Here is a 24,609-nt window from a genome sequence, read left to right as displayed (position 1 = left end):
GCTAGGTGCAAGTTAGGTATTTCTCTTCCAAAATTTCAAAGCAATCTAGAGGTACATGTTACAACTTCTCATCAGTTCCCACCTCATAACACACAGCTGTATGACTGTTAATTTCTAAGATCTTTATCAAGGCATAGCTTTAGATAGCATCTTCCTCACCAAAAATGATTTAATTTCTCTCTGCAAGGCCTGTGTTTAACCTACTATTCAATGCCCTCAACCCTTGCATGTTACCTTCTGGCATATAAATGAGAATTCTTAAAATTACATATTTGTGTGCAAAGCCACTGACTACCTTCATTTCAGGGCTTTAACTACATTAGCAGAGTTGGGCACTGCTAACCCTCTGGATCTCCTTTCAGAATGTCTTTTTAAAAGCCAAACACAATGTTATCCCTTTCTCTCGCATGTAACACTGCAACATTCCAGCAGCAGAGATCCTTGGATTTTACAGAGGGTCTCCAAGCCCTTGAAAATGATTATTTGAGCAAGTAAAAAAGCAATACACAACAATCAACCATTTAGCACCAATAGCAAAGTGAAAATTTATGTCAACTAAAAGGAATATTTTTCAAACTAAAAACTAAGTTAGTTTTTCTTTTTAAAAACTTGTAAATGTGATAAGAAAAAAAGTCTTCTTATTTCTCTCACTTAGCACTTCTGGAATTACACATGGCATAGTTTTCCAGAAAGGAGCAATGGCTCCTACAAAAGAGAAAAAGCTCATCTAGCTTCACTTAGCTAGTTTTTCTTCCATTTTCATCAACAAAGAGATCTTTTACAATCTTTAGAAATTATAAAGGCAAGAGGAAATGAAAAAGGGCACATGTAGAAGAGAGCAGACAGATTTTTAACACTATACAACTAGGAAACGATTCTCTGAAATGAATGAATACACAGATGGATACTATAGAGAATCATTTTTACAGAGCATTTACTTTGATTCTGTGTGAGTCACTGTGCTGTACTAAGAACTCTACCTGGAATGAACCATCTGATCCTCCAAACAATCCTGAAGGTAACCCTGAGGTAAGAGTTATTATTGTCCTCCATCTTACAGATGAAGCATCTAGAGTTATTATTGTCCTCCATCTGACAGAGGAGGTATCTGAGCCCTCAACAAGTTAAGTAATTTACTAAGTGGTCTCAGAACTAGTAACCCATGAAGCTGGAATTCAAACCCAAGTGGTCTGACTCCTAGGACCACACTCTTACCCATCACACTCTACTGATCTTCACCTCAAAGAGAGAAAAGAGTTATCTGTAAGAATAAGCATTTTGTGTCAAAAGTTTAATATGTGCCAGGCACTTTAAATGTTATCTTATTTAATCCTCATTTGAAAAACATGCTTATCTGATAGGTATTCTTATTAACTCGGCTTCCTAACTGAAGAAAGTGAAGCCTGGAAAGGTAAATCACTGACTTGAGATCACAGATTACTAAGAGACAAAGCTGGCATTCAAATCAGATCTCTCCAACTCCAAAAGACATTAACTTTTGGCCCCTGGGTTTTTTCCTGATAAATTAGGTGGGTTTGATATTTGCTAATGGTAGAAATCCATGATAATTAGGCTTTCATAGTACAAAAATAATTTTATTTGTAGTTCATAACAGTTTACAAACAGCATTCCTTATAGAGATAACCTAGGTGAAGGTAAGCACTATTTAAAAAAAAAAAAAAAAAAGATCACTCACATAAAAAGACAATTTGAGGCTACAACATAGCTTCAATTTCTAATTCATTTTTAGCTTCCCTTAATAGAATTAACTCAGAATGGGAGTGCTATTTAAATAGAAACACATTTACAAATTCTTTTTCTTATCAAATATCTATAGAACCGTTACTAAAATTGCTCTTCCATTTAATGTCACACAGTAATGACCACCTCCTGAAACCTTCATGTACAATACACTCATATCATAGTAGATGTTGCAATGATACTAACTTTCCATTGGTTTAAATAGGGATTGAGCAAGAATAAAAATGAAAATGAATGACATTGTTATACAGTTTGATTACATTTTCCAGGGTGAAATGAAATGCCCAAGTTATTGAAAAATAAGACATGTATTTGAATTTCTAGGAGTTGCAGTATGTATATATGCCTATGAGGAAGGAAATGGGGTGGAAAACAATGTACCAAGGAGGTCAATTCGGATAGTTTATGAAAAATAAATCCTGAAGGCATTAAGGATCTATATACAAATATATATATAATTAATCAAGATGAACCTCAGAAGGCTGTGTCTCAGATTAATGTTTCAGAGGCAATGTGAAACATGACTTGCAGAAGAGTGCTAGCAGAATGTGAAACTCCCACTATTGCCAATTCTTAAAAATTCCCTTAAGACTCATGTTTACAGGGCTAAAGCAGCACAGAGTTAGCAAACATGCTCTTAAAATAAATTGAGGCCTGTGTGCTGTAAAAATGGGCTTCCAATAGTAAATTAACCTCACTGGGTTTGGGGTCAATCCCAGGAGAAGACAAGAAGACAGACAACTAGTTTTTAAAAGCAAACAAGAACAACAAATACCACAATCAAGATTTTATTTTTATCTGTATGAGACACAGACAACTTAAAGATCTGGCATGACTCAAAACTATGATAGCTGAGGAGATGATAATTGTGTCACTGTCCATCATATATGACAGTGGAAAAGCACTATTTGGCTGTAAATACCAATTTTACTTCTTTTTTTTTACTATGACAATGCATCGCAATTTACAGTTGCCATGTTCAAATTTACATAGTGTTCTGTTTTACACTTGCTGAGGCTCAACGCTGACTCAAGCTCTTGCCCAAAGTGATCTGCCACCTTTGACTAGCTGCTTCCCAGACCACCTGTTCTATTACTACAAACATACCTGCTGAGATAAAAATACACTGAGGATAAAAACAGATTGAAAAGAAACATATGACATCATCTTTATAAATCAATTTAACCCTAACATTAACCCTTTTTAAAACTTCAAAGAGTCCTGATGAAAATAATTTCCATTAGAAAGTCAATACTTAGAATTCTGAACCTGAAAGATACCTTAAAGTTTTTTGTTTTTGTTTTTGTTTTTTGAGATGGAGTTTTGCTCTTGTCACCCCGGCTGCAGTGCAATGGCACAATCTCAGTTCACTGCAACCACCACCATGGAGCAATTCTCCTGCCTCTGCCTCCTGAGTAGCTGGGATTACCGGCGCCCACCACCACGCCCAGCTAATTTTTGTTTTCATTTTTGTTTTTGTTTTTCAGTAGAGACAAGGTTACACCATATTGGCCAGGCTGGTCTCGAACTCCTGACCTCAGGTGATCTGCCCACCTCAGCTTCCCAAAGTGCTGGGATTACAGGTATGAGCCACTACAACCAGCAGACCTTAAAGATTTAATATGAGAATTAATGTGTTCCTGGGTAAGAATTACCAAAACAAAACCAGATTCATCAGTTTTTCCATATATCTTATCAGTCATCTATCCAAGGAGGAGAATACCAGAGTGGCTTCAGAGTTCACAAAAGATAGGACTGATTGTAAAGGTGAGCTGTAAAAGCAAACGGTAAGTGACAGCACAGCTAGCTTGTAAGTAAAGGTAACATTCAAATGAAAGAGGGATTTAAAACCATCTAGCCTAGAGGTCAGGTTAACTAATGCCATGTAGAAACTCAGTTATCTGAGAGGCCGGAGCAGGAGGATCACTTGAGCCCAGGAGTTGTATATCCAAAGAGAATGAGAACAGGACAATAACTGAAGACACTGAAACAATTAAGTAGCAGATGAAGAATAAGAGAGGAGAAACGCAACGTGAAGAGGAAACTGCAGTAGGCAAGGGGAGTGGGCAAACTTTTTCAAATAGCATAATACTTGGCAATGAAGACAATTTTCAAATGTTGGTACTTTTTATTTGAGTTCAATGATCTGGTTACCACAGCACAGCAAAATGAAAAAAGTGTGTTTGGGATACTGCTGATTTAACATTTGTATCAAACCACTGCTATCATATTTGTAATAATGAGGGAGTTTATTCCAGAGATTATAGTTACAGTAGAAGTATTTGTGGTAATAATAATCATTCTTATTTTTGTTATTAAAAATACCATTATATAAAAGTACATAGGTTCAATGCAATGTCAATATATTGATCTTTACAAAAAAGTAGAATAGAAGCAGTATTTAGTGCTTTTAAAATTGTTTCCATTTTTAAGTATGAGAAAACTGAGCTTAAAGAAACTGTGATTAATCTCTGCTCAGTTAATAAGTAGAGAGGCAGGACCAGACTCTGGTCTTTCGATTCCCAATTCTGGGTTATTTTTGTAATTACACAAACAAAAAACAAACCTAAAATCTCTTCCATCTCTAAACCGCTTAGATGTATTCATTATATTAAATCAGCATATGTGGTTTAAGGGTGAAGTGCATATGTCTCTCTAGGCTCAATCTCACTCGAGGGTGAACCTGAACAAGGAATTAGACCTATGCATCTCTTATGAGTGTGGGATCAAGAAAAGATCCAACAAACATATTTCCTTATTTTCTCAGAATTAAGATCAACATTCATTTTGTTTAATGTGCTCATTTTTAAAAAGGAATTTAAAAATCAGGTCAGCATACAGAATCAAGAAACAGAAAGCACAAAAGTATAAGCTATACAATTTTTTAAGCCCAAAGCTCAGTCACTGATTTTTGCTTCTCATGGAGTTTTCATTTCAATCTACAAATTTATTTGATTTTCCTCTTTTTGTATGTAACAAGCAAAAGGCAAACATCAAGTTATCCTTCAAAAAAATGAAGGAATGGTCAAATTCAATAATCAACAAATATTTATTTAGTATCTACTAGATAGAGGGTATTGTTTTACTTATAAAGCTAGAAATGTCACAAAGCTTTTTTATTTCTTCTGTGACATTTGATCTTATGGCACAATTATACATTTATAGATATGTTGTAATACTGACCAGTTAACTAAATCACATTGAGGCTAGATCTGCTGTAGCAATTTTAGAAATACTGAGTCCACTCCAGGGCAATTAGAGTCTTCCCAGTTATATCGTATCTCACCTATTGCGTAACTATTGTATCTCGCCAGCCACATACAGGTCTCAGTGACAGGATTTTGTTATGTACAGACAGCTAACAAAGAACATTATTAAGTTACAGATTTCTTAAACTATATTAACTTAACATTAACCTAAAATGATCTGGCAAGAATTAAAGCATCTAAACTCTCACAGCACTGACACAAAAAGACTATTCTATCCCACCAGTAATCACCCATCTAAAATAAATGAAAATAGGCTGGGCGCGGTGGCTCACACCTGTAATCCCAGCAGTTTGCAAGGCAAGGCAGGCAGATCACCTGGGGTCAGGAGTTAAAGACCAGCCTGACCAACATGGTGAAACCCTGTCTCTACTAAAAATACAAAAATTAGCCAGGCATGGTGGCGCACACCTGTAATCCCACCTATTTGGGAGCCTGAGGCACGAGAATCGCTTGAACCTGGGAAGACAGAGGTTGCAGTGAGCTGAGTTCGCACAGCTGCACTCCAGCCTGGGCAACAGAGCAAGACTCTTGTCAAATAAATAAATAAATAAATAAATAAATAAATAAATAAAATTAATGAAAATACTAGCCAAATAAACAGATATGAGCAGCCATGGTCATATGGGCATAACACAACACTGGTTTAACTACTATGTTCCCAAAGTTTGCAACAGTGAGAAAAAAATAAGGATTCATACTGGTAGTGAATTAAGTAACACAATTTCTTGAGGGCAATTTGACAATAATAATATTTAGTATAACCTTTGACCTAGTAATTCCATTTCTAGGGATTTACCCTAAGGAAATAACACTGGATATGTGTAAATTTAATAATAAGGATATCCAATGCAGAGTGTTCATAAAAGTGAAACACTCTGAACCATTTATTCAGAACCGTAAATGTCTAATAGTGAACTACAATGAAGTTATTTATATATGTACTGACAAAATGATATTTTATGATATATTATGAGCAAAAATAAAGCAGCTCATAAAAACAGTAAGGACACTATAATACCACTTCTGTTATTTTTTTTTCCCTGTGTGTATAAGCCTGTGTACCAAAATATTTACAGTGGTTTTATGTGAATAGTGGGATTACAGGTGATTCATTTTCTTAACTTTGGCTCCATTTCTCTAATTTTCTAAACAGTGTGAGTTATTTTTGTAACTAGAAAAAATACTTATTACTATCATGTGCCTTGTGATTTTCACTTTGATCTATATTGATGAGTACTAGGAAGCTGTTATGGGTGGGGTAATGATAAAACACAGAAGAGCAGACCAGGCTAATGGAGAACTGACAATGGGACAAAGTAAGAGAGAAGCAAGCAGGGGCAGACCCTCGAAGAGACCCACTTGATTGTGCCTGTGTCTTTAGTTATTGTCTCGTTCTCAGTCTCTTTTTGGACATATATCATAACTCAATTTCTACCGAGGGATTAGTTAACCTGACCGCTAAGCTGGACAGTTTTAAATCTTAGTTTCATTTAAATTTTACCTTTACTTATAAGCTAGCTTTTCTGACACTCACCTTTTGAGACCCTAGCAAGCTGGTCAGTGTCCAGGAACCAATCCTAACAGAATGGCTGGCCCCCCACCAGCAGTGTGCAGAAAGGCAGCAGTATCATCACTACGGCTGCTGACTCCAGGTCCCTCCAACATTTAAAGACACAAGGGTAGAGAGAAACTAGCCACTCTCTGGACCCCCTTAGGGATGCCCTGCTACATCTCTGCTGAGCCTCCCTGTCTCCTCCCATGCTACAATACACGTGTCCCAACTTTCTGATGCTTTAGCTTCTTGATTAATTTACTTGCCCTTTCAAAATGTCCTCTAATTCATTACAGCCTTCCTGGAATTACTGTCTGGCTTCTCAACATTTGATATTAGATGTCCCATAAACAACAGGACTATTATATTAAAACCATGAATTAGATCTGAGCATCCTATTTCTCCCCAAGCCTATTAACAAGATGTTCTACAGGTTGAATCTCATTTAATTTGCCATTTACAGGATAACCTTTCCAGGTATATCTCTCAAGTCCTTCCTGTTATTCTGGATACCTCTTAATATCCATTATGTTGGGGGAAATCATCTGAATGAAGTAAGAAAATTGATTCTGTTTCTTTCCTAATGGAAAAAACTGGAGGAGATAAGAATAGTGCAACCAATTCATGACTGGACAACATCCTTAAGATGACTATCTTCCTAAGTGAAATGTGCATGGCCCCACATGGTGAAAAGCAATAAATATTTCTGTCTTTGAAATGACAAGATTGAGTGATCAAAGGGGTCAGGTAAGAAGATTTCCTATTCTTCGACATTTTGCCATTAGTTTTACAGTGAAAGACAGCTGTCTTTATGCATAGAACGGTCACCAAATGTTCCCAGACTCAGCAGATTAAGCTATCGATGGTTTTCAAGAGAAGAAAAAAAAAATCAATCAAAATGAGACTTTTCTGTATTCTACACACATGCAGAAAAGCAAAAAAAAAAAAAGCAATTTCATGGTAAAGGAAGGAGATATACTTATATGTCACAGCAAGGCCAAGAGTATTTTCAACAAAAATAAAAATCCCCTTTGTCACCTTCATAACATCTCAAAGTCTTACAATGCATAAGAATATGTTAAGTATATACATATATAACACTAGCCATATGAAATGTCTGAGACAAATTTAAATGACCACTGTAATAAAGAATTTGATCTTTTCTTTTTGTATTCTCTGCAGGCTTATGTCAGTAAACTAGAATAAACATGTTATTAAAAGAGAATCAATAGGAGGCTTTAAAATATACACTACCACAAAAGGTCAAGCCCTGGTATCGATTTTAATATAACATTTTTTGTGCAGCTTCCCAAAGGATTCTTTTCTAATATTGTTCTTCATTTTTCTCTCACTTTGTTCCCTGACTGGTGAATTTGTTGTTCTCGTCTGCAAAAAGCTGTCTAAAGCGGACTCTGCTGAGTATGTGTCATTCCTATGACAAGCTGCTGGCAAATGAAAAAACAAAAAAGACCAAAACAACAACAACAACAAAAACCAGAACACACAGGTAGTGAGTGGGAGGATATATACAAGAGGCCAAGAAGCAAGAGATAATCTTCAACTCAAACATACAAGGGCTGGCCATGGTGACTCACACCTGTAATCCCAGCACTTTGGGAGGCCAAGGCGGGTAGATCACCTGAGGTCAGGAGCTTGAGACCAGCCTGGCCAACATGCGACACCCTGTCTCTACCAAAAAATACAAAAATTGGCCAGGCGTGGTGGTGCGCGCCTGTAAGCCCAGCTAATTGGGAGGCTGAGGCAGGAGAATCGCTTGAACCCAGGAGGCAAAGGTTGCAGTGAGCCGAGATCACGCCACTGCACTCCAACCTGGGTGACAGTGAGAGACTCTGTTTCAAAAAAAAAAAAAAAAGTACAGGAACACACTGAAACTCAGAACAATTTGCCATCCCAGGAAGCTCTGGGCTTTTGCCTTCCCTGGTGCCTGGAGAGAGCCCCGATTCCCAGGAGCCAGGGAGGCCAAGTGGGGCACGAGGAGAGAAGAGATGATCTCTCAGGTTATGACAAAAAAAACACTCCGTCCCAAAACCAGGGAAAGAGTGCAAAGTTTCAAGACACAAATCCATGTTACGCCAGGCACCTCTTGAATCTAACGCACCAAATATTCAAAGGACATCTGGAATCCCTTTGACAAGGTTCGTGGGGGCAGAAATATATGCCCAGAGACACAAGAGACTTCCTGACTTCTGTCCCAACAGCCAAGGCTTAAAGATTATACAACACACGCTCTGGTTCAGTCTCGTGTAAAATGTAAGTGCAAACTGCAGTACATGTTGTTCACGTAGTTTCAAATTTTGATTATGTTGTTAGCCAACAATAAAAATACTCTGAAAGCTTAGATGATATTCATACACTGTCAAGTTTCCACTTTTAGACAACGCTCACTAAAAATGAAGGAAACTGAGCAACTGTCTCAGGACAGGACTTGAAACCAAAAAACCACTGCTCCTGGAGTTATAAATGCAGTCCTCGTATCAGAAAATGAAAGCCAATTAAGCCTACGCAACAGGAAGATATGAATCACAGTCACTTCCTAAGCACTATGAAAATCTGAAGTGTTGGGAACGGGCTTGGCGTAAAAGAGAACTGGATTTGAACCTGATGCTGCCTTTTGTCAGGGCAAGGTACTTACCCGCTCCAAGCTACTTTTGTAAAATAAACCTGTAGAAAGCAGAGCTACCACATCCAATTGCTCCCCAGTTTGATGGCAGAGCGGGGGTCACCTGGCCTTGGATCCTGGAGGGGAATATGAGGAGCATCATCTTATAGACCACAACACAGGCCAAAGCAGGCTTCATCAGAGAGCTCTTGGGGAGTTCAGAGCTAATATATACAAATGTAAGCACAGCACACAGTACACAGTGGACAATCATCATATGGCAGTTGCTACTGTCATATGATGATTCTACTGTCTCTTTTGACTTTAGGACAAATTCTATCCCATTTTAATGTATTTAGCCATAACAGTAAAATATTATCGTAATTTAGTATAAAATCCCTTTTTGGTACCTACTATATGACAGACAATGAATTTTGCCCTTGTAGACTTTTTTTTTATTTTGAGACAGGGTCTCACTCTTGTTGCCCAGGCTAAAGTACAATGGTGCGATCTCGGCTACCACAACCTCTGCTTCCCAGGTTTAAGCGATTCTTGTGCCTCAGCTTCCTGAGTAGCTGGGACTGCAGGTGCCTGCCATCATGCCTGGCTAATTTTTATTTTTAGTAGAGACGGGGTTTTGTCATGTTGGCCAAGCTGGTCTTGAACTCCTGACCTCAGGTGATCTGCCCGCCTCGGCCTCCCAAAGTGCTGGCATAACAGGCATGAGCCACCACGCCTAGCCCTCACAGACTTTTATATTCCAGTGCAGGAGACAGACAAAAAACAGGAAAAAAAAATACCATAAAGAAACATAAATCAGGAAAAGGACAGCTAGGAAGAGAGAACAGGAAAGAAAGAAGTTATTTTAGGCAAAATGACCAGGGAAATCCTCTCTGTAGGGTTATTTGGGAAAAACTGATAGTAAGAGGGAGTCAGCTGTGCAAAATATGAAGTGCAAATATTCTGGACAAGGAGCTGTAGACACAAACAGGTTTGGCAGCTGAAGTGGCTGAAGTGTTCAATGAGAGGGTGGTAAGATAGGAGGTCCAAGTATCATAGGGTGTAAATGTGTAACAATAGGTAGAGGACTTGAAAGTCAGAGAAAAGGACTTGGACTTTACGCTAAATCTAATGAAGCCATTAGAGGGTTTTAAGTAAAGAAAGCGACACGATTCAAAATACATTTTTTAAAGCTGACTAATGCTGCTTTGTGAAAAATAGAATCTGGTGGACAAGAATAACCTCATAGAGGTGACTTTTTACTACTACACATGAGAAATGGTAATGGCTTACACCAGGGCTTCTCGGCCTCGGAGCTATATCAACATTTCGAACTGAACAATTCTTTGTCGTAGAGGGGCTGTCCAGTGCACTGTAGTATGTTTATCAGCCTCGCTGGCCTCTGCCTATCAAATGCCAGTGGTACCCACAATGTTGGGAAACCTAACTCCAGACATGGCCAGAAGTCCCATGGGGAAGGGAGTAAAATCTCCTGCAGCTGAGAACCACTGGCTTAGCCTAAGGCAGGGGTGGCAAAGGTGAGAGGTAATTAATTTCTAACATTTTAAAAGCAGAGACACTAGGGCCAATTCACTGGAAAGGAGAAAATAGGGACATAAAGGCAAGAAGAATCAATTTGGAATCATTAATAATAAAAATCTTTTAAAAATTATTTTATCTTAGGACCAAGCTCTCTTGAGAATCTGTCTTTACAGTTAATATTCTTTCTGTTACGTAGAAACACTGACATTTATTTATTTATCTATTTATTTATTTATACCTGACATTCATTGATTGATTGGATTGATTGACTGAGACAGAGTATTGCTCGGTCACCCAGGCTGGAGTGCAGAGGCGTGATCTCAGCTCACTGCAACCTCAGAAAGTTGATGAGGGTTACAGAAAGTTGATGTTACCTTCAACTTTCTGTTACCCTCAATTTTCTGTTAGACTAGCATTATCCACATTTTCAGTAGTTTGAGGAGAGGGCTTTTCTAAGGCAAACTGTGTAAGGCAAACCTATGTAGTGCTAAATAACGTAAGTTATAGAAACTCACTTGGGCTCCTTTTCTTTAATTCTATAAAAACTGAATTGTACAGCTGACAGATAGATTCATAAAGAAATGCACAATTTCCAACATATTACAGCTAAATCTAGAGTAATATTAATTTTTACCCACCATTTGACAGTATTTTGACAGTTTTATTTCAAAACATAGTCATGTGAGTTAAAAAACAAAACACAAAAAGTCCTTTCATTTGTGAAATTCTTTTCAATCTAAATTCCTTATTTATTGAGCTCCATAATTAAGGCATAGTCTACTGGTAAAGCCTATAAAACATAAATCTACAGGCAGGGTATGGTGGCTCACGTCTGTAATCCTAACACTTTGGGAAGCCAAGGCAGGCAAATGGCTTGAGCCTAAGAGTTTGAGACCAGCCTGGGTAACAAGGTGAATTCCTGCCTCTAACAAAAATACAAAAATTAGGCAGACATGATGGCATGCACCTGTAGTCCCAGTTACTCAGAAGGCTAAGGTGAGAGGATGGCTTGAGTCTGGGAGACAGAGGGTATAATGGGCTGAGATTGCACCACTGCACTCCAGCATGGGCGACAGAGCCAAATCCTGTCTCAAAACTAAGAAAGAAAAGAAAGGAGGGGAGGGGAGGGGAAGGGAGGGGAAGGGAGGGGAGGGGAGGGGAGGGGAGGGGAGGGGAGGGGAGGGGAGGGGAGGGGAGGTGATGCCAAACCTTCAGTAACTCACATCAAAAGAAGCTCAGGGCCAGGTGTGGTGGCTAACACCTGCAATCCCACTTTGGGAGGTCAAGGTGGGTGGATCACCTGAGGTCAGGAGTTAGAGACCAGCCTGGCGAACACAGCAAAACCCCGTCTCTACCAAAAATACAAAAATCATCTAGGTGTGGTGGTGGGTGCCTATAATCCCAAGTACTCGGGAGGCTGAGGCAGAAGAATCGCGTGAACCCGGGAGGCAGAGTTTGCAGTAAGCCAAGATCACGCCACTGCACTCCAGCCTGGGCAACAGAACAAGACTCCATCTCAAAAAAAAAAAAGAGCATTCAGACAGACATATAATAGGTAACATTACTGCTTGATCAGGAAATAGCCTCTGAAACACAATCTAATCGAGTGATGGTAAGTATGGGTGGCTCCAGATGCAGACTGCCTGCGTTCAAATTCCAACTCCTCTGCTTTCTGGCTATGTGGCTATAAGCAAGTGACCTCTGTGTTTCAGCTACCTCATCTACAAAGTAAGGAGACTAGCAGGTCAGAACCTGCCCCATAGGGCTGCTATGAAGGTTAAATAATCACACGTGCAAAAGGCATGGACCAGTGCTTAGGACAAAGGAAGTATTCAAAACTGTTAGCTATTACTATTACAAATGATTACTTACTATTACATATTATTACTATTAGTAATATTACTTTTCTTAGGCAAAATCTTCTTAAATGCCATTTATTATCAGATAGACAGTCTACTTGAAACTATATATGCTGACGTGGGAAGAGAGATCACAATATATGACTGACTAGAAAAAAGCACATTACATAAGCACATACTTGTTTTAAAAAACAAAATGAGTTGGCCGGGCGCGGTGGCTCAAGCCTGTAATCCCAGCACTTTGGGAGGCCGAGACGGGCGGATCACGAGGTCAGGAGATCGAGACCATCCTGGCTAATACGGTGAAACCCCGTCTCCACTAAAAAAATACAAAAAACTAGCCGGGCGCGGTGGCGGGCGCCTGTAGTCCCAGCTACTCCGGAGGCTGAGGCAGGAGAATGGCGGGAACCCGGGAGGCGGAGCTTGCAGTGAGCTGAGATCCAGCCACTGCACTCCAGCCTGGGCGACAGAGCGAGACTCCGTCTCAGACAAAAAAAAAAAAAAAAACCAAAATGATAAATAATCTAGAGTATGAATGTATAAATGATTTTGGAGAGGGTAAGAATAAGGGAAAGGAGGGAGAAAGAAAACTATTCATCTGTATTTACTGAATTCCTTTAATAGGTATGTATTTCCCTGGTAATTTTATTTTCTTTTTTTTTTTAAACAAACCAACACAATATCCATGTTTTCAGTTGTTGGAGGAATGACCTTTCCATGTCAAACCTACCTGGTTCTGTAGAAATAATGAAACAGTTGCAGAAACTCTGTTGGATAAGGGTTTCTTAACTAGTAGACACTTGTCACATCAGTGGTTTCAGTTGACTTTGGTGGGGTACTTCTTTGGTATCATTTGGTTTTAATCCATCAACCCCATCAGGAAGTCAAAATGCACTGCAATTTACAAATTTTTATGAGATTTTTGTTTTAATCTAAATCAATATTGACAAAATGGCACCAAGAACCAAGGGATTTAAAAGATCCATTCTGAGAAGTTGTGAAGAAACTGGAATTTAAATCATGAATTGAAACATTTACATGGTTAATCTGTGTTTTAATGCTTTATATCTGACACCTAAATCACACTAAAATTGTTTGGGGGATAACTCAAAAAAAAAAAAAACTTTCAAATGAAATGGTTGCAGTCTCGAGGATTCAGATTGTTTTTATGTAAGGAAGCAACTGTAAACAGCATATAAGTAACAATTGCTCCCATCGTGGCTGAATATTTTGACAGAGAAATTCAATATTCTATTTCCAATGGCAAACTGTCCCAGCAGCTAAGTTTTTAATTGATTTCAAAACATCTAAGTTTGTAGACTAAATGAGATGACTTTGACTATCATATAAAAGGCTAATAAATACTAACAACAGACACTACAAGCCAAAAACCCAGCATATCAAGCAACACAAATATATAAAATAACAGAATGAGCCAGTCTTCCACTTCAAAAAAACAAAAGTCTAAGAATGAATATAGGGAGAAATGTAAAAATTTTTCCCCTCTGCAATCATTAATTAAAGTAATTTCTGCACTTCTTTAACGCTTCCTAACTCCAAGAAAGAGGTTAACAAATTCCCCCACCGTGAAAGGTGCCCAAGTTGCTCCACTGAACTCAGGAAATAGCTAGTGAGCACACATGTGCCTCACTGACCAGCAGCAGATCCTCAACTCTAAAGTTCATAAGGCAGAGTACCAGCTGCTCCACATACTCCCCACTGTGCCATTAAGAAAAATGTCCCAATCTTAAGCTAACAAAAACTGAACTCATGAGAAATTTAAACTGCCACTGTCACTGAAAATGTACACAAACAAGCATTTACAAGTCAGGTATAGGGCCGGGAGCAGTGACTCAAGCCTGTAATCCCAACACTTTTGGAGGCTGAGGCAGGTGGATCACTCAAGGTCAGGAGTTCGAGACCAGCCTGTCTAACATGGTGAAACTCTGTCTCTGTTAAAAATACAAAAAATTAGCTGGGCGTGGTGGCACACACCTGTAACCCCAGCTACTTGGGAGGCTGAGGCAGGAGAATCGCTTGAATCCAGGAGGTGGAGGTTGCAATGAGCTGAGATTGTGCCACGGCACTCCAATCTGGGCGACAGAGCCAGATGACGTCTCAATAAATAAATACATAAATAAAGTCAGGTGTAGCATACATAACAAAAAGAATATTAACTGTAAAGACAGGTTCTCAAGACAGCTTGGTCCTAAGACAAAAGAATTTTTTTAAATACTGTACAGAGTAGCTGTCTAGATCTAATAACCAGTAACACAAAACAGAGGTCATTTTTAAGAGACCTTTTATTTACTAAAGGTTTAGAAGAGAAAATCCAAGTAACTGTTTGATACTTCTTCCCACAATTGTAAATGAAAGACTTTAAAGAAGGTATTCCCTGTTCATACAGAAAGTAATACTGTAGGGTGTTTAAATGCAAACACTTGGATTCAAATCCGAGCCCCACCACTTACTTAATAGATATGACCTTGGTGTATTACTCTGTTCTTGCACCACTATAAAGAAATACATGAGGCTGTGTAATTGGTAAAGAAAAGGTGTTTAATTGGCTCACGGTTCTGTAGGCTGTATAGGAAGCATGGCAGCATTTGGGGAGGCCTCAGGAAACTTTCAATTATGGCAGAAGGGCCAGACAAAGTAGGCACATCTTACATGGCCAGAGTAGGAGGAAGAGAGAAAGGGGAGAGGGACTACACACTTTTAAACAACCAGATCTCATGAGAAATCTATCACAAGAACAGCCTTAGGGGGATGGTGCTAAACCATTAGAAACCGCACCCATGATCCAATCACCACCTACAGGCCCCACTTCCAGCATTAGGGATTACATTTCAACATGAGATGTGGGTGGGGACACAGAACCAAACCATATCACTTGGTAAGTTTCTTACCCTGTTTCCTCATTTATAAAATGAGGATAACAGTAATACCGACCCAATACAGGTGTTATATAGTTGAAATGAATGAAAATATATAAAATGCTTAGAGCAGTGCTCAGCACATAGTAAGTAAGAGATGACGCCTGTATTTGTTAATGTTTGTACATTGTAGTTAGGCATACCGGTCCTATACTCTGAAATCGTTTTCACAGATTAGATGTGACTCCAGTGTGCATGTTCTATGTGTATGTCTGTATCAAACCGCAAGGAAAGTTTTCAAAGACAAATGACAACTGCTTCTGAATAAGAATGGGATACAAAAGAACATGGTTCTCTCAATAAAGTATTAAACAGAAATTTAAGATGGGCTACTCCTGTTCAACAGTTTGTTCCAACCAAGAAAAGAAGGGGGGTAAGGTGGTTATTACTTAAACAGGAGAAAGTGCCAATGTTTGGAAGTATTATAATCCGGAGAGAAAATTTACATTTGATTTACAACTATGTTGCCCACGTTCCTTTTCAGCTTGAGGCTATATTGGCAAAGCTATGAAGGTCAGGAGGGGAAACAGGGACTCTCTCTGAATATTCTCCAGTATTTCCAGACACTGCACAGAAGGACCTCACACTCTTCTCCAGTGTTCCTAACACAGCATTACCAACAGGATCAACAGATGGCTTCCAGAAGGCCCAGGACTAAGAAACAGCCAGGGCTAGGCCCAGCCTATGTGGACCACTGCCCATAAATACGGACTTCCGGATTTAGGAAATCAACAACAGTCCACTGTTCCACCCACCTTTTAAAATAGAAACAGAATCGAGTCTATTAAACAAATGCTCTTATTGGGTAAGGAAAGTACACTCCTCAGACACAAAGTGTCCAAATTTGAGAGAAAATGATCTTGACCAAGTTTTCTTGAAGAAAGCCCCAGTTAGCACAAGGGCCTAGGTCTTTAGGAAGGAAAAAGAAGAAAAAGGGCTGACACGGTACTAAGTTCCTAGTCCTAGCTTTAACCAATCAGCACTTAAATCAGCTTTACTTTGGGTTCCATGTTGCATTCCCTTTGAAAAATGTTTATGTAAAGATGAGAGCCTATATGATTCCATCACTTCAGCAAAAGACTGGGTAGAGCCATGCAGCAGGCCAATTCTAATCTAGTTCTGCTGCTAACTGAAAAAACATTACCTGTGTCTAACTCAGTCATCTGTTTTTATAAATCAGTGATAATACTGACAATAAACATTAATCATTTATGTAAGGAATAATAAATGACTAAATACATTACAACTCCACATGCCCAGGCCAAAAAGTAATGGAGACACTTCAACAAGACTATTACAGCTATAGAACACTGAGAAATCAATTCCTAGAAACTTCCAAATGCAGAAATCAACTTTGGCACAAATGATTTCAAACACTGCGCTTCACGAGAGAAAACACTATAATTACTGTCAAAAGAAACATGTGAACAAGAAGTGGTCAAATATCACTGCTGCTATTACAACCAGTAAAAAAGTTTGATGTCTATGGCATGCTTGATTGACTCTGGTTTTCCAGGTTTGATATTAACATGTAAAAATAGCTTCTCAAACAGGATTTACAACAGTGTAGCATCAGTAGGAAAGAAAATTGGATTTGGAAAAAGAAATAAAACAATGAGAATAAAACAGAGCTGGAAAATCCAAACTTCTATCATTGTTGGTTATGAAAAAGCAGTCGACTACTAAAAACAGAAAAGTGCCACTTGAAGAAAAACAATGAAAGTAGCAGATGGCACAAGATTCCAATACCTAGTACATACACAGCACTTCCAATCATCTTCCAGTGAAAAACACTGGGTGGCTAGGACATGTTCTTCCTACTACATTCAGAACTGGTTAGGTCTTTTTATCAACTGGTCAACAGAATAAAAGGGAAAGTATGAGTATAACAAACAGCAACGCAATAAAGCATTAAAAAAACAGCAAAAATAGGATTAATAAGAAAAATAATCTAAAATATTGGGACTTTTATACTACAGAAGGATCTCTTAAATATTGGAGTATATAAAGGAATATTTTGGAAATAATGCCAACAAACCGTCTACTATCTCCACTGAAGCCTAATGAGCCTGGGAAATATGCTCACAATCACAGCAGGATGGTATAGGTAACACCTGGACATCAGTTGCGTGTCGCTGAAGAGTTACAACTCAAATTTCTGCAATAACCTTCTTTGCAACTATTTATAAATTACAAGAAGTGAAATTCATTTGCCTGTGTCAGTTGTGACTGCATTGAGAATAGACTGATTTAGACTGATTGCTAACTGATCTCATAAGATCATTTCAAAACTATGCCTTTATAAGCCTTGATCAATACTAATTATCAATAGTACTCATTCCCTGAAAAATTTTTTTAATTACTATATACCTAGAAATTACATGCAGGTTGAAGGTATGTAATTTTCATAACTGTGTAATTTGTGTCTATGACAGGAAAACAAGTGTACAACACTATACTAAATTAAAAGAAAGATTTGTAAGACAAGTATCTATAGTCTCTGGTCAGTAGCCAATTTCAAAGACATAATTTAAGTTTTTATTTTAATATAATGTAGAATAGATATACACCCACATACATAATATAGAACTGCGCCTTCTAGAAAAAAGGCTCTCATGATTTTCCAGACCCAGTGATTCATTCAACTGAACAAATACTTGTAAGACTTTACTATGTGAAAAGAGCCATGCTAGATGCATGATTTCTTTTTTTTTTTTTTTTTTTTTTTTTTTTGAGACGGAGTTTTGCTCTTATTGCCCAGGCTGGAGTACAGTGGCATGATCTCGGCTCACTGCAACCTCTGCCTCCCAGATTCAAGTGATTCTTCTGCCTCAGCTTCCCGAGTAGCTGGGATTACAAGCATGTGCCACCACACCCGGCTAATTTTGTATTTTTAGTAGAGATGGGGTTTCACCATGTTGGTCAGGCTGGTCTCAAACTCGTGACCTCAGGTGATCTGCCCACCTCAGCCTCCCAAAGTGCTGGGATTACAGGCATGAGCCACCGTGCCCAGCCACATGATTTCTTATATTATGTATTTTAAACATGATGTTACCCACAAAACCCTGTTTGTTTCAGGACTCCTTCCTCCTCCTTTTTTCTGCTTTTTCTTTTGCCTTTTTCTTTCTGCCTTTGAAAAAGGCAGAACATATGTAATAATAAAATCAAGATAAATTATCATATATAATGAACTTAAACAGATGGTACCATCCCTATAAATTTCACCATTACCATGAGAAACTAAAAGGTACAAATGAGTTTTAAGCCCTTATTTGATGGTATCAATAATGCTATCAATGGAAAAATAAATGAACTACACCATACTCTAACCCAGATGGCTGATAAAATTTATGACTAACTTATTAAACTACTCATTAAACCAAATTGATTATTTTAAGTCTTACAAATCTAATGTAACTTTCCAAATAACTAAAAGTGAGGGGAAAATCTCAACTAATGTATACTGAAAAATAGCAAGCAAGTAATCTTGGTTGACATACAGTTAGTTCCAACATTAAGCAGTTATTCCCTTTCTTCTCAGTTTCTTGAAAAAAAAAATGTTATTATAACTGAAACACTTTCACTTGCCTTTATAGGTAAAGAGGTGAAATTCAAATGCCAAAGGTCAGAGGTCAGTAGTAGTCACATTTTTCTTGCTGTCAAAGACTGACTTTTGGAGGTAGGGCACAGGGGAGAAGTAAATCACATTTTAAAAGTCTATACTCAAACTATAGCATATTATGTCTTGCTATACTGGCCTACACAGTTACAACACAATATGGTCAGCTATAATCCAAACACACCATTGAGTATCACAGCAAAAACAGACTGCTGACAAGAGGCATTTACTCTGGATTCTCGGTACACTGAGTAACTATTCTGTCTACTAGACGTTTTGATAAACAAAACCATGATTTCAAATTAGACCCAAAAATTTTAGTGTGTGAACTCATCTGTCAGTGATTTGTGGGGGGGCATGATTTGTGGAAGCAAATCACTTAAGATCCCCATAAAACAGGATAAATCTATGATAAAATGAATTGGGAGTCCATATGTAAATGTTTTGTGAAAATGAAAATATAACCTATATAGTCATCATGCTGATAATTAGCAACTGTATTGTCACTATGGCCTTAGTAAGAAACCTCCTCTAAGGCAACTTTTAAGTATGGAGGTCTGCATAGATTTAGGAGTGGAGATTTAAAGGGGTTGGGGTAAATTTTAGATGACCTAATGAAATATGGTCAGTTTCAACGATTTTGAATGGAATCTAAATGTATGTGGCCCTACCAGTCACAGATGCCTAAAAAGGGCCTCTGCATTAAGTAGAAGGTAAAACAAGACATTCAAGAAGTCATTCCAAGTTGACAGATTTTATGGTCTGGAGTGTATATGGACTGCATTTTATCAATTCTAGGATGCATATTTTTTCATGTTTTCACAAACCTAAAAGCAATTGAAAATTGCTATCTGCCAGGCGGCGGTCCTGCTGCTGTTGTCATAGCTTGCACAGAAGCATCAAAATTTGCAGAACTGATGTCAGCAGCTTGGAAAAATTCCAGGAACAAGAGTGGAGTAATCTTTTAAGGAATGTTGTGTCACCGAGGTTTTGACGGCATAGAATATGATATTGTGTGTAAAAACAAAGACATTAAACCCTGAGTCCAAAAGTGATCCAGAACAATTAAATTCAATGTAGGCTGGTTTGAAGAATACCTTAGCCCTGGGTTTCTCACTATTGGTACAACTGACATTTTGAGCCAAACAATTCTTTTTTGGTGGGGAGAGAATGAATGGGGGGGCGGGCAGTGGCAGGAGGTAAGGACTGTCATATGCATTACAGAATGTTAAACAGCATCCCTGGCCTCCATCCACTAGATGCCAATAACACTTGACAAGTTGTAACAACCAAAAGTGTCTCCAAACATGGTAAAATGCCGCCTGGGGACCAAATGCTCTCCCAGCTGAGAACCACTGCCTTAATCAATTTATTTTGCTTACTTTTTCCTTCTTATGAATATACATATGTTGGCCAGGCGCAGTGGCTCAAGCCTGTAATCCCAGCACTTTGGGAGGCCGAGGCGGGTGGATCACGAGGTCAAGAGATTGAGACCATCCTCGCTAACACAGTGAAACCCTGTCTCTACTAAAAATACAAAAAATTAACCACGCATGGTGGCAGGCGTCTGTAGTCCCAGCTACTCGGGAGGCTGAGGCAAGAGAATGGCGTGAACCCGGGAGGCGGAGCTTGCAGTGAGCCGAGATCGCGCCCCTGAACTCCAGCCTGGGCAACAGAGCAATACTCCATCTCAAAAAAAAATATATATATATATATACACACACTCATACACACACACATATGTTTTCAAAAACTCAAAATTAGTGTTAATGAACTGTTTCAATAAGAAAATCCTAAGAGATAAAGTACTGTGTTAAAACTTGCAGCAATATTTTTCATAGGGTACATCAAATACACTAAAATCTTAAAATCAGTGGCATGCAAAGAAATTCAGCCACCCAGCATCCGTTCCCCCTCCTTATGGGATGCTCGTCATGATTTTCTGGTGGGGAACTATTTCCTCACTACACACAGCTTTAGAAATATCCAGTCTTCCCCTTGCTAATGGTTCTCTAAGTCTTCCATTTGTTTCTTTTGAGCTATATATCCTTTACACTCCTAAAAATTTCCTTGCTTTCTAAGCTAATCAGAGTTAAGTTTCAGTCTTTCAACTAAATAAATCTAACTGAAACAAAATGCTTATTTCAACTATACTGATAGAAGACATTTTGGAATATTTCCCTGCCATAAAATTCACAGGCCTGTTTAAAATTGTACTACTTTTCCTCACCACTCATAACATGTGTAGAGCGACTAGAGGTGAAACAAGAATTGTTAAAACTGTGTCGTGGGGTATGGAGATTGACTATACTCCATTTTTCATGGAACTTTAAAATTTCCATTTAAAAAGGGTTACAACGATAATAGCTATTCTATAAAGAAAAATATCACAATCGAAATTAATTCCAAAGTCCTTGTCGAACAAGTTTCTTCAAAACATACGTAGACACCTATGTCCAGATATTAAGTGCTTGAGAACTGGTCAACAGGTTTGTGTGCATTTGGAGGGAAAAAAGAGAAAACTGGCACACAGGGCACATACCATATGAGTAACAGTACAAACGCAAGAGGAGCCATTTTCTAAAACTGCCTACAAATCTCGATTCAATTCAGGTAACACATACAATAACATATATATGCTCTGTGACTCCAAAAAGTTGCTGCTAAAAGACTGCACACAAAACTTTCTTAATGCTGTTTCTGAAGTTTCTTCTCTGGTAGAAAAAAAGAAAGAAAAAAATAGCTATTGATTCTTCCAAGAACTATCATATAGATGAACACACATTTTTTGCCAAGATTTGACAGCTGGAAGTTTTCATGAAGGAGGCTTCAAACAAAACATTGTTTAAAAAGAAAAAATAACATAAAGGACGCACCATCCTCTGCTCTCCTTAAAGGTGACAGAAAATAAATTCTTTATCAATAGTCATTTGTCCAGGTTACAGCTAGGCTGCCAACCCCCTTCCACCTGAGACTATGAAATTGGCTTTCACTGGCGCCTTTTACTCATCTCATCTGCCCTTTCCCTTTCATGAGCCAAGGCAGAGCAAATGGAAGCTGAATAATGAAGAAGAAGAAGAAGAAAAAAAAAAAAACACAGTGAGAGTTATTTTAACAAAGAGCCTGCACCATATGGAGAGAAGGCAAGACCAAAAAAAAAAAAAAAACCTATGTGAAATATAATAAGCAAAGTAAATATGAGAATCTAACCAAAATATCCCTATTAAAATAAAACTCAATTAAAAATAACAAAATTTCAAAGACAAGAAATTCTACCATAATATATTGATTCTCTTTGCTTCTTAATGAAAGTAATCTGAAATTTTTTTGAATATTTAAACTTCACTATCTAATTATATAGTCTATCAACCTAACCCAATTAAATAATTATAAAGCACTGCATGGGAAACTGTGGAAATATACACAGACCTTTCTGGCAGTACTAATTACGTCTTGATTTTTTAAATCGTAAGTCATAAGCCTTCTCTATTTCCTGAGAAAATGGCAGTCTTAATCTAAAATTCATATTCTATTCTGTATATTTTGTGCAAATTGGGAGTTAGCTTAGCAGTTTGTCAAAAGAAATATTAAAGAATAATTTTTCACAACCCTCATTTTAAAGATGAAATACTTAAGGCTCAAAGAGGTTAAATTATACGGTGAAGGTCCTATGGCCAGTGAGGACAACAATCCAATTCAAAGATTCCTTACCTCCAGATCTCTCAAGCAAAATAGTTGGGCAGTTCAAAACAAAACAAATACAAACTAAGCATCTGCTCGGTGGCAGCATGTGTTTGGTGCTCACAGTAAAAAGACATTCACATGATCATGTAATCATAATTCTCTAAGCTATATGCAAACTCCAGAAATAGTACAGATGGGAAGCACTTTATCTTAGATTAAAATGTTTTCCCATCTTTTTATGAATAAGTACATACTCTAAAACTTCAAAAAGTAGTATTTAAAAAAATGCTTTTTAAAAATCATTTCATGGTGTTTTTTTTCAGTGGGTAGTTCGTCAACATCTTTTTGAATCAGCACATAGGGCTCTAACTGACGCTCTAGTGTTCCATCACAGGCATGTACCGTAATTAATTCAGTCAGTCCTCCAGGATGGTCGGTTTGGATTGCTTCCAATTTTCTACTGGTGTAAAAACACTTCAATGAACATTCTTTTAGCTGTTGTTATTGTAGTATTAATAATGGCAACAATCAGATGGAAGTGTGTGCAGAGGAAAAAATCTCGAGCAATAAAATGTTAAAAAGTGGTTAACTTTAGAAGATGGAAATAGGATTTTTATTTCCAACCTTACTTATATCTGTAACACCCTAATTCTTTTAAGTCAACAAAATAATAACTAGTGCCCAATAATAACAGGGCTCAATATTCAAGCAACCAGTACAAGAGATACAATGGTAATTCACAGCTTTGGGAAGCAGCTAACCCAAGGTTCTAAGAGGCACAATCTAAAACCAAAAATGGCCAAGTTCATGTATTCAGCACATTCTGAAGTTCAGTCATACACAAATAATGAGATTTATTACAATCATTCTTCTCTAAAAAAACTGGTCAATACAACAAGTCCACCAAAACCTCTCTCTGATACCACAAAACTCACCGTTTCTGATCTTCAGATTCTTTCTTGGCTTGCTCCAATGCCAGTTCCTCAGCTACTCTTCTTTTCAATTCTTCATCAGAAACTGGAATCAACGAAGAGCAGAAGGAGATAAAATAGGTGACTTCTTAAAAATAAAAGCGAGAAAATACTCAGGAAAGCCCGGCTGAGACTAGATGTGAGCGGACAAAGCTCTGCCAAGTGGCCAGCATCTCCGTGGGACTTCTCAAGCACTGTGGAAAACGCCAATCAGTGCACTTCAGGAGTAATTTCATCGAGAGTTCCCTGGTGACCTAGATTTCCACTCCTGCCAAAATTTATAACAAACTCAAGGAACTGCTTACTGTACAGTGGGGACTGAGTCGGTAAGGACTAATTCTTTAAGATGATGTCCTAACATTAAAGTCTGACAATGGTGTGTAAGGAGAGGGGAGGCTGTAAGGAAGGGACTTCGGAGAGCAATATGACAAAAAATAACTTCTCATTTCAATAATTAAACCTCTAACAAAATCAAGTATTACAGAGCAAATCATTTGTAGTTACATTCATTTTTCCATTATTTATGAAAAAAGGCATTTGTAATTTACGAAAATTTTGAAAACCTATTTTTTGGAATACATGTCATTCAAATTCAAGTGCCAGCAACTGGAGAGAGACACAGAAGAGTACTGAGAACACAGCTGGAGCTTTCTAAATACCTGGTGACTTGATTTGAAACATCTGGTCTTTCCAATTAGAAGATTGTGTATGGTATGTTTTGTAAAGTTTCTTACAGCTATGATGGTACATAAAGTGGACAAATTTCACAGGCTTCTTTAAGAGCCTTCCACAAGAA

General features: G+C 38.0%; 1 protein-coding gene across 3 annotated transcripts in view; it reads right to left on the bottom strand.

Moving 5' to 3' along the window:
• The window catches only part of CHCHD3 (coiled-coil-helix-coiled-coil-helix domain containing 3), a 302,441-nt gene that overhangs the window by 217,048 nt on the left and 60,784 nt on the right, over positions 1-24,609 (bottom strand). For 2 of the 3 annotated variants that reach the window (XM_030932908.1, XM_010357737.2), the window contains exon 3: positions 23,778-23,859. In XM_030932908.1, the coding sequence (XP_030788768.1) occupies positions 23,778-23,859 (82 nt within the window). Of the gene's footprint in view, positions 1-21,782; positions 21,873-23,777; positions 23,860-24,609 lie in introns of all 3 variants that reach the window. The other variant, XR_004058031.1, reaches the window with a different exon arrangement.

This window comes from Rhinopithecus roxellana, chromosome 6, assembly GCF_007565055.1.
Source record: "Rhinopithecus roxellana isolate Shanxi Qingling chromosome 6, ASM756505v1, whole genome shotgun sequence".
Lineage (NCBI taxonomy): Eukaryota > Metazoa > Chordata > Mammalia > Primates > Cercopithecidae > Rhinopithecus > Rhinopithecus roxellana.
This window is presented reverse-complemented; position numbering and strand designations above follow the sequence as displayed.